General features: G+C 38.1%; 1 protein-coding gene across 1 annotated transcript in view; it reads left to right on the top strand.

Annotated features, from left to right (window-relative positions):
• The window catches only part of TMEM47 (transmembrane protein 47), an 89,256-nt gene that overhangs the window by 57,415 nt on the left and 19,772 nt on the right, over positions 1 to 12,069 (top strand). The window contains exon 2 of the mRNA XM_072135928.1: positions 10,727 to 10,867. Within this exon, the coding sequence (XP_071992029.1) occupies positions 10,727 to 10,867 (141 nt within the window). The remainder of the gene's footprint in view (positions 1 to 10,726; positions 10,868 to 12,069) is intronic.

Raw genomic sequence — 12,069 nt, 5'->3', positions numbered from 1 at the left:
GTTCAAATCCTATATGTGTCTTGTAGCTAGACGCGTTTCGAAGCGCAATGCTTCTTCCTCAGTAGCTTTTTTGTAATGAAAACCTCCTTGTTGATACATTTTGTTAAATACCCCTTCCGGGCTGGAAGTTGTCTGGTTTGGATTTCCACGGACTGGGTTAAGTTGAAAAAACCTGACCTGGACCAATCTACTTAAAGTCTGCTTATGTTCTTTTTCGGATAGTGTTTCACTGTTGCGATACATATATTGCGATAAATCATAAATTATAGACTGTGCAATGTTAAATAAAAATATTAATATTGAACGAAGATATATACAAATAATGATAAATGATACAAAGTAGAAGACTGAAAGAAAGGGTTTTCTAACAGCCCACATCCACAAAAAAAATTTTGTCAAACCTCCCTATTGGGTCTTTTTGGTGTTAAGACCTACTGTGGCTGCACCCAAAACCGGTCTAACAGAGATCAACAAGTGCCACTAGACCCACTATAAAAAAAAGTATGCATTATATGTTGTTTAGCTCACAACTGTATTCAGGGGTTTACTATATACCATTCTATCAAAGCTGCCCTTCTGTGCATTTAACCTAAAGTATCATGGAATGTATTTACTATTTAGCTTCCATTATATTCTACTATAAGAGAAGAGCAAAATAGAAACAAATGCCCCATGTGTGAAATGAGCCCTGCGGAAAGTTATCTGAGGACATCTTAAAGGTAGACAGGAAGTGCACTGTATTTCTCTTACAAGTGTATACTTCCAATGAATAATCATTGTGATTCTGGGATTCCAAAGGAACTAGGATAAGATAACGGTATGTTCATACAGTGTTTGGAAGGAATTTTGAAGCTGTCATCTACTTCAAAATCTGATCCGAAAAAGACACTCTAGTTTGCCTCTCATAGTTTTTAAGAACAGCCTACCCAATTTTTCAATGGTTTCCCCAGTAGAATCACCACTGAATCTTGGAAGATGACCTCATGCAGATAAACTACATTGATCTGTTCTTTTATTGTCTGTTCTCTACACTCTTACCTCCCTTTTTCTGGATGGTCATGTTTGAAGAGGTAAAATGGTCACTAACCTAGGAATGATCTGTCCTATAGGATAGAGATAAAATGGGATTCTGAATTATTAATATTGATATTCAATCCAAAATATCATCAGTGATATTTCTATGGTAACTTTCTATGGCATTTATCCTGTTTTATTATTGTTTTTTTTCATGAGTTTTTTTTAATTTTTTTGGTGTGTTAGATGTGTTGGTTTTAATTTGGTGCAATTTGCACAGTTTTTTATGATAAAAAGTCCACAGAAAGAATCTTGCTAACAACAAGAACTTTCTGGCTTAGTTTTGTGCATATTTCCGGCGCAAGTAAGCTGATTTGAGCCAAAAATTCTCAAATTAAGCAGGTACATCTATCCTGCTAAGATAAACCTAACACAGAAGAAAACTTCTCCACTTTTGTAAACCATTGAAATAGGCACTAGAAAGGGAAAAATCACTTAAAAAGGTGCAAATAGAGAGAAAGGAAAGAATAACAACAATAATAATAAATGACCGGCAAAGAGTGTAGCCAGGTGCATCAAACCATTATCTGAGCCAGTTTCAGCACCAGATGCTAATGGGAACAACTTATTGCTGGTCTAACCAGATGGCGTTCCACTGCTGATCTAAGTTAAATGGTCTTTCTTATGAAAAGGTCATCAGTTCAATATCCTGGGAAAATTTCTTAAAGGTAGGACACATCCATACTTCTGAGTTATGGTGCCATTGTCCATCCGAATTTTAGAACCTTATACTTCTCTCTATTTTCTCTGTAAACCTTTTTAACGTTATTGATGAGCATGGCAATGTGGTAATTGATTAAGTTGTAGAACTATCTCCTATATAGACTTTCTGTCTTGATCTTTTCTTTTTGTCTTTCCTTTTTTTTTGTATTTTCTACCTTCTTAGGGTCACTGCATGCTATTAGATCAGCTATTTAGCATTTACATTTTGTATACATTGAATGCCAACCTCTTCTTGTCCTGGATTGCTTCATTGTGAGCAGAATGACAGGAGTTCTACATTATCTTTGAAAAAGGACCTTAACATTACATGAGGCAAATACACATCTCCACTTTACTAATTATTGCTGTAACTAATGAGAATATGTGATAGTATAGACCCATCTGGATATTAATGGTGAACATTTTGTTCCAATTACTTTCCAATTACTTTCTTTATAATGTGAATTGCATGAAAAAATGATTTAGATCTTCAATAATATAATCTTTCTAATGCTTTATACACTAGATATTATTTTCATAAAAGCACATTATTTTCTTTTTAACCCCTTGCCGCCGAAGCCCATTTTTCAAATCTGCCCTGTGTCACTATAAGTGGTTATAACTTTGAAACGCTTCAACATATCAAAGTGATTTTGTGTTTTCCTGGGACACTTTGTACTTCATGTTAGTTGAAAAATTTGTGTGGTATGTTTTGCGTTTATTTATGAAAAAAAACATATTTGTTGTAAATTTGGAAATTTTTTTGATTTTCTAAATTCAAAATGTTCTTCTTTTCAACACATAGTCATAACAGCAAAAATACTTGATAACTAACATTAACCAAATGTCTGATTTTTTTTATGTTGACTTGATGTTTTATGAGTCCTGTCATTTTTAGGAGGTTATAGAGCTTTGAACTTTAGGTGTGATTTTTCACATTTTCATAAAAAACACAAAATCCTGCTATTGAGGGACCTGCTTAGATTTCAAGTCACTCTGAGAGGCCTAAATAATAGTAAAACCCCATAAATTACCCCATTATAGAAACTACACCCCTCAACGTATGTAAAACATTTTTTATGAAGTTTGTTATTGCTTTAATTGTTTTACAGGTGTTAAAACAAAATCATGTGCAATTTTGAAATTTCAATTTTTTTGGCTAAAAGAATGTGGTTTTCAAAACATGTACAAATTCTCAATGGGATCCAAAATGTCCCTTCAAAAGAGAAGGGAAAGAAGGCACTAATGCAATACACAAGTAGTTTAGTTTTAAAATGTCAAAAAACTTTTATTAATGCTACAATACATAATACAGTTTAAAAACCATGGAGACAAAATTGTGGCCTCACCGTTGAGGGTGTCCACAGGGTACAACACAATATTGGGTGATGGAACACAGAGACAAGAAAGGGAGGTCTAGCATTGGGCTAGGTGGAACTAATATGTATGTATATAGAGTATGGTGAGCTGGTTGCCAAAGGGAATGAACCCTATTAAAGCTGTCCCAAGTCCGCACAGGTGTGCACAGCATAAAGATGGCCACTGGGATGTGAATCTAGTGTACCAGGGCCCCTAGAATAGGGCTACCAGTTCTTACCTAATGCCCGTGATTTTGTTCCACTGCCCGGGAAGGCTGCCTCCCCGACGCGCGTTTCGGCTCTAACTGAGCCTTTCCCCCCAGACGAAGGCTCAGTTAGAGCCGAAACGCGCGTAAACTGTATTATGTATTGTAGCATTAATAAAAGTTTTTTGACATTTTAAAACTAAACTACTTGTGTATTGCATTAGTGCCTTCTTTCCCTTCTCTTTTGAAGGGCAATTTTGGATTCTATTTGAGCACTTGACTTGGCACTATCCAGGTGCGCTACTAGGTAGGGGGCCTAACTATGATAGCAAGACAGGACACATATGTTATGTGTATTTGACCGTCAAGGCCTCCCTTATACCTGATCCTATCATTCAGATTGCATAAATTCTCAATGGATAAAATAAAAAAATACCCATATGCTCCGCAAAGTTTGATTTCTCCCGAATATAACAATACCTCATATGTGGTGGTAACCTGCTGTATGGAGGGAAGGCACTCCTGACGTAGTACTATGTCTAATGTCGGTAAGGGGTTAAGGCTCTATTCACACCCAAATTAAATTTCCATTATTCTGCTCAATTATAGTTATTGTACAATGAAAATAACATGGAGCCACATTGGGGCTATTGAGCTATTTAGTGGGAAAAATAGATGTTGAATAGATGTTATATTACAAATCTTTTTAAATTCTGTTTTACTTGCATTAGCAAATAAAATATTTTTACTTGACATTTATATATAAAATTTCCTAGATAGATAATTAATTTCATATAAGTAGATCAATAAAATGAATTCTCCAGGAGGTGGTTATCAGAAAACATTTTGCTTCTAGGTTTTTGTAAGCACATAGAAAGGGTACACAGGATGTATTTTCTTTTCTGAGCTGTGGTTATAAGACAGGGCCGTAGTTATTAGGCTGGTATAAACAGATACACACCGATAAGTGTGGGTAACCTAAATCAAGGGTTTTTGATATTATGCAAAAAATATTTTTGATATCCTGGAAACAAATGGGTGAATTTATTAATGTGTCACAGGCTCCAACAGTGCAGACCTCAACAATACTAGTCCAGTGCTTCGCCAAATTCATCATAGTGTTGATTAATCTATCACAGTTTATTAGTCGATTTCTACTTTTATATTGGCTTTTAGATAGAAATGTGGTGAAGGGGGTTTATGAATTCCCTTCAGTGTTTTCCTAAGATCCTGTGTATTTTCGAGCACACATCTAAAGTGACATGAGCATAGTCTCTTCAGCAGGGATACCATTATAAACAGTGTGAAAACTCACTTAGCACTCCCCCACCCTAAAGATGTACATAGTATTCAAGCAGTACAGCAGTATTCAAACTCTTAATGGTTCTGACAATTTAACAACATTGATCCCTAAATAAAATTCTATGCACAGTATGGCATGTTTGGTTGATCTTACGATTAAAAATTGTAAATAAGGGCTGAAAATTTGTACATATATGTTTCAGTTTGTTTTTCTACAATGGATAGAATTTTGTTCTGCAAAAGCAGATCACCTGCACAAAGCCGACTAAAGAGACACTTGGAATACTATACATCAATCCATTAACTGGTTTTATGATATTGTGTAGGGCTTTCTGCACACAGGACATACAGATATATGGCACGAAAACAACAGTCCCAGCGGGTAAGTGGCATTCATGCGGCAATGACAATTGAAAAAGACCCCATGGGGCGCATACACAAATCTGAATAGGACCTGCTCTATTTTTGGCATCTTAGATAGTGGATGCATGCACAGGGCCCAGGGAATCCACAGCCTTATGCATGAGCCCAAAGAAGTGAATGGAGATGTGAGCTGGATGTAGGCAGCTGCTAAACAAACTTGTACAGAGGGCTGCATTTTGTTATCTTCCCTAACACTGTCAGCATCTGAATCTCTGCTTCTCTCAAAAGTCACAGGGGAGGGGAAGGCCTGTGACTTCCTTCCCTCATCGGCAGCAGACCATTATATGGGCTGTTAATAAAGTACTGGGCTGTGCAGAAGAGCCATGAATAAGCAGGACTCGGCTTCAGGGAAGATGCTGATCGGAATCACCTCCGGTCATTTGCATACAGCTTTAGGAATGTTTTAAGTTTGCAGGCATGGAGAGGGACAATATAGGGGCAATGCTTTCTAATGGCAGTTTATATATAGTTTTGGGGAGTTGATTTGACTCATAGGTTCCCTTTAACACAAAAGTTTGTGATGATTAGTCTACTTCAGTATTTCCCTTGCAGGTTAGGGGGAGGTGTGCACTAATTCAAGAATTTTTTTTTTATTATGTTAAGAAATCTTGTTGAATTAGGTTTATGTAAAATTACATTCCTTAGTTAAAGTGGATATTATCAGTGTATTGGTATTGAGTGCTGGGGGCTTTAACATCATACCGACACGCGCCATAATAGTACGGCCCACGTCGGGTGGCAGTGCATGGAGAGGGCTAAGTATTTTCTGCATATTGCACCGATCGCGGGTGTTATCACCGATCGCCGCCGAAAAAGATGGTGGCGCATGGGCGTCATCATCATCTTGCCGAGGATTGTCTCTCCCCCTGAGAATAATATGTTATATACATTAACAAAGCAATTCCCAACTATCTCACTGCGTCCCCTTTTCAGAACATTATACCCTCTCTCAGACCAACTCCCATTTCATCTTCACTCCTCCCAATTGTAAACCAATATCTCTTAGAAGATCATCCCAGGTCTAGTGTGATCTTACCCGACTAAACTGTATAACCAAGTAAACTAGCAACTGAACCAGCAGAATGCAACATGAAGTGTAAAGTGAGATGACTAGACCCTTGAATATATAATATTTCCTGCATGTGCACTTATCATGGAAAACACCCTCATCAACAGACAGAAAGATCACATTATAGTGATAAACTGTAAGCAACTATTTCCCCAGCAGATATAGGTTATCTGTTATATTACAGTGGAAATTATTGAGACCCCTTTACATTTTTCACTCTTTGTTTCATTTCAGACAGTTGGCAAGATTAAAAAAAAGTTATTTTTCTTGCTCATGAGTGTACACTCTGCACTTCATCTGGACAGAAAAGAAATATAGATATTTTTGCTAATTTATCAAACAAAAAAAACTGAAATCACATGGTCATAAGTAATCAGCCCATTGGCTCAGCATTGAGTACCTTTTGAACTAGTACAGCCATGAGTCTTCTTGGGAATGATGCAACAAGTTTTTCACACCTAGATTTGGGGACCCTCTGCTATTATTCCTTGCAGATCCTCTCCAGTTCCCTCAGATTGGATGGTTAACATTGGTTGCTTAATTGGGTTTAGGTCAGGGCTCTAGCTGGGCCAGTAAAGAATGGTCACTGAGTTGTTCTGAAGCCACTGCTTTGTTATTTTAGCTATGTGCTTAGGGTCATTGGGGCATATTTATCAGGACCTCTGCGCAACGCCAATGGCGCAGAGGCCCTGAAATAATCGCAAATGCTAGCTTATTGCTAGCTTTTGTGATTATTTGCCAGTAGGGCGTGAAGGGAGGGGGGTGCGGCCGGCCGAGTGGAGGGCATTGCTGGCTGGGAGTGGGCCGGCGCAGGGCGTTACTGTCCCCATGCCTGCGCACTCGCAGCTGCCGGCGACTTGCGTAGGATAAACGCTGCGCAGACGGCTGCCCCGATACATCGAGAGGCATGCATGCCGCACGAGCACTAGCGTATGATAAATATGCCCCAATGTCTTGTTGTAAGGTGAACCTTTGGCTGAATTTCTCTGCACTTGGCCGTATTCATCTTTCCTTCAATTGCTACCAGTCGTCCTGTAACCACAGTATGATTCTGCTACCACCATGTTTCACTGTTGGGATTGTATTTGGCAAGGGATGAACAGTGCCTGGTTTTCTCCATTTGTACCACTTAGAATTAAAACCAGCCCTGGAAGAAGCTGTGCAGGCAAAACCCAGGGTTGAGAACCCAGGGTTCTCCCATCTCATTAATGAATCTCTGAAGCTCAATCTCAGTGATCTTGTGTTTTTTCTTTACCTCTCTCACCAAGGTTCTTCTCCCACTATTACTTAGTTTGGCTGGGCAGCAGGTGGAGGAAGAGCTGTGGTCTTAGGACACATGCACTTAGGAACCTTGAGTGCTATAGAAATTCATTTGTAACCCTGGCCACATGTGTACCTTGCCACCATTCCGTCTCTGAGCACCTTGGGCCGTTCTTTAGACCTCATGATTCTCATGTGCTCTGACATGCTCTGTGAGCTGTGAGTTCTTATATAGACAGGCGTGTGCATTTCCTAATGAAGTCAGATCATTTTAATTAGACACAGCTGGACTCCAATGAAGGAGTAGAACCATCTCATTTTATAGTTCAGCTTTTCATGTTTAATAAATTAGAAAAAATAACATTTCGAGATGGGGTGCAGAGTGTCCATTAATGAGAAAAAAATAACTTTTTCATCTTAACAATTGGCTGCAATGAACATAGAGTAAAAAATGTAAAGGTGACTGAATACTTTCCATATCCACTGTATGTGCTGCTCTAGAAGCAGAATGAAGACTGCTGTTAGCAAATCCTATATACCGTTGAAGGATTTTCAGTGACGTACCAGATACCTTGTGTTTGCAAGATTGTATGTTAAATAATTGCAATTTGTATAATTCCTTGGTATTTAGAGATTGATTTGTCTCAGTTAATGGTTTGTTTCAACCAACTTTGATGTGACATGATTAATACTGTAATATACCGTATTTTTCGGCCTATAAGGCGCACCAAAAATCCTTTCATTTTCTCAGAAATCAAAGGTGCGCCTTAAAGGCCAGTGCGCCTTATATATGAACTTATACAGAAAGGTACTACAGACAAGATGTACTGTACATTTACCAGTGTTTAATAGCTCCATCCCCAGAAATTTCCTGCACCTTCCCACACAGTATACAGGGTCCCTAGCTCCTGAAGTGCCCTGGCACCACAACTAACATTGTGCCCATCCTGCCCTCCCCTAGCACGGAGAGAGCGGAGCTGCCATAGTGCCGACCACGAGGCAATCATCATCATCAGTAAACAATCCCCCATACCTGACAGCCCTGTAACAGGGGAAAGAGAAGGAGCCACAAGGAACCCCACAGGAATAACACCCTGGCTGAGGAGGGAAGGAGAAGGGGCAGAGGGAGACCGCTTAACCCCTGCTGCATCACCCTGCATTAACCCCCAGCAGCCCATACCTCTGAGATCGGAGCTCTCTGACATGCTGAAGACAAGTTTCCCGGGAAGTGTAGCTGGCTTGAACTGTGCACAGGTCTGTCCCCCCTGCTGGTCATTTTTAGGTACTGCATTTGATCCTGCGCCTTATACTCCAGTGCGCCTTATATATGAACCTAGATGTCTTAGCAGGCATTTATTAGAGGTGCGCCTTATAGTCCGGTGCGCCTTATAGGCCGAAAAATACGGTAACTATTTTCCTTTATAAGCTACTTTCCATTATAAGCACCTGTTATTTGACGATGAGACTGGAATGCATTTATTTAAAAAAAATCATTTAGGAGGCAATCTATTTTATTTGGTATGCTTTTGTTTAATGGTACTAATGCAAAGCCAAGGGAAATAATTCTAAATAATATTAATTAACCCCTTACACACCGCAGTGTAGCAAACCCACAGTGTGTAATTGCATTCTGGCAGATTTCCATCAGGATCAGACCCCACGCCATTTGCAAAGGGGATCCATCCTACTGCAACACCTGGGTGTAATGTGTGGCCTGCCCAAGGACCCTGTACTAATGTACAGCATTATCCTTGAATGTGTATGTATATATGTTTACAAAAATACATTAATTTGCCAAAAAAATTACAAACCGTTTTTCACCATTTTCACTGCATTTGGAATTTTTCTCCCGCTTCCCAGTACACGGCATTCAATATTAAATACCATCACTATGAAGTGCAATTTGTTACACAGAAAACAAGTCCTCACACAGCTCTTTAAATGGAAAAATTAAAAAGTTATGGATTTTTAAAGGTGTGGAGGGAAAAATGAAAACGGAATAACGAAAAAGGGCCTTGGCGGGAAGGGGTTAAATATAATACTGGATAGTTTTTTCCCATACTCTAAATTACAGTTTTGTTGATTGCAGTTAAAAGCAGACTTCGCCACTTATTCTGTCTCTCAGGAAGCCATGCAGCACATGTTCTCAGCAGGGGATTTGTAGACTAAAGCCTTTAACACTTTTCAGGGACTCTTCTTTCTTTCTTAGAATTCTGTTTCAGTAGGAATAATGCCTCTGTTGTTTTGTTTTCTGCCTGTTATAACTCATACAAGCACCAGTTGTCTGAGGCTGCCAGAATGCACCTCTGCTTAAAATTGATTTACTTCTATTCAGAGCAAAATTGGCATAGTTTACATGGTAAATTCTTTCCCAGAAATGAGGTCTAATAGTTTTCATTTTTCTGCTCCATCATACTGAAAATTGAAACAGTAAAAGCAAGTAATAGCTATGCGTTGTGTCTCCATACAGTAAAAGTGAACTATATAGATCATATATATTTTTTACTGTGTATTTATTTAATGTGCAGTTTATAGAGTGTTTATAAAGTGAAGCATCACATTTAGGGTTATTGTACATTTATGACTATTTTCTGGTACAGGCAGTCCCCGGGTTACGTACAAGATAGGGTCTGGAGGTTTGTTCTTAAGTTGAATTTGTATGTAAGTCGAAACTGTATATTTTATAATTGTAGATCCAGACAAAAAAAAATTTTGGCCCCAGTGACAATTGAAGTTAAAAAAATGTTTTGCTGTAATGGGACCAAGGATTATCAATAAAGCTTCATTACAGACACCTTGCAGCTGATCATTGAAGTTTGGGACTATAGTAAAGCATTCAGAGAGCTTCACCAGAGGTCAGAGGGGTCTGTCTGTAACTATGGGTTGTCTGTAAGTCGCGTGTCCTTAAGTAGGGGACCGCCTGTATTTTTAAACACACATTCACCTTTTAGACAAGTCAGGAAAGTGTCAATAAAATATAAGATTATAACACTTGTAATCAGTACAAAATCTTACAAAGTGGCAGAGTACATAGTATGCATCCCAAAATAGGGAAGGGAGTGTTTGTAGACTGCAATACAGAAAGTTAATGCTAACTGTGCTCTTTTAAAGAAAAAACCTAGGAAATAAATAGATAAATGAAATTGTACTAAGACGTTTTCCATAGAGTTGTGTATTGATCTGCTCATCTTCTCCTGTTCATAACCATACAGCATACAGAAAAGACTGCAGTTATATAGTGGCAGGTTACATTTAAACCAAATGTTATGGAATAGTATTGTTAACACTTTTAACATTGTTCTAACCATTCTTTACATTTCTCTTTTCTCTAGATTGGCAGATCGCAACCCTTGCCTTACTACTTGGTGGTGCTGCCATTATACTTATTGCGTTCCTTATTGGCTTAGTCTCCATCTGTGTGGGTTCCCGTAGGCGGTTCTACAGACCAGTTGCTGTCATGTTGTTTGCTGCAGGTAAGTTTGTGACACGGTTGACTTAACAAAAGTACTTTATTTATTTAGCATAGATAATATTGATAAAATGGTTAAAATGACCTTCATTAAAACATAGTATATAACCAAATGTTGGATGTATTGAATTTAAAATAACATGAAATAACGTAGTTTTACAAGAGCATATAATTGTTGATAATTGGGCATGCCCCGGATAGTCAGAAGTTTCTCCTGTGGCACAAGAATTACACATGTAACTTTATGCTACCTGCAGACGACAAGTGCAGATTAACTGGACAAAAGCAACAGAACCGTGGACCATTGTTTACAGCCCATGTGTCAGCAGTTATCAGTGTTCTGAATTGTTTGCTGCAATGGATATTTCTATGTAATACAAAGTTTAAAGTGTGACTGCATATATTTTCTATATTAACACCATAACATGTTGTGAAGTGTCATGTTTTGTGGTGACAGTGTGTGGATGAGAGGCAGTAAGGGTTTAAAACTGAGATGTGCCTTACACCTGCCCTCAGCTTATAACTGGCCAGATAAATTCCCTCCTGACCTTTTTCTTAAGCTTTGAGTATGTGTTGTTTGGATTTGATTTCTATTTGTCCTTTTGGCTATTTTTGACTATTCTTTTGGACTTAATTTGGCTATGGCATAAACCTTTTGTTGTTACATTTAGTTTGGACCTGATTAGTTTTTTGTCTGTTGATGTACAATCCTGTTACTGACCTTGGCTAGATGATTGTTGTAGTACTTTCTCCATTCCCTGCACACTACTTATTATAGGGAAATGGGTGATCATTTAGGGTGGTTATTATGTATGCAGGGGCAGTTTGATAGGTTCAGTGCTGGGAATCACTTTCCATTTTCCTATGTACTAATTAAATAAATACAGAACAAAAAACAGTCATACTTAAGTTAAAACAACAAAAAATATAAGTACAATGTGTTCATTTCTCTTATTCTTTTGCACAATTCTCAAAATATTATACGATTTTTAAAAAAAGATAAATTAATGGAGATATGCCTGTTAGACAACCTTTTGCTATTAATATTGCAGCGAATTCTGTAAATTATAAGTGAAGATCCTTCCGTTCATTGGAAGGTAATTGCTGGGTGTTTATGGTGGGGTAAAACTACATCTCATGGAACAGAAAGCACTGAAATGCAACCATTTATAATGATTACATCAGAATAATTCATAATAATTTTAT

The sequence above is a fragment of the Engystomops pustulosus genome, chromosome 2 (genome assembly GCF_040894005.1).
Source record: "Engystomops pustulosus chromosome 2, aEngPut4.maternal, whole genome shotgun sequence".
In the NCBI taxonomy this organism is placed as follows: Eukaryota; Metazoa; Chordata; class Amphibia; order Anura; family Leptodactylidae; genus Engystomops; species Engystomops pustulosus.
Note: the sequence above shows the minus strand (reverse complement) of the source record. Positions and strands in the feature narration are given on the sequence as shown.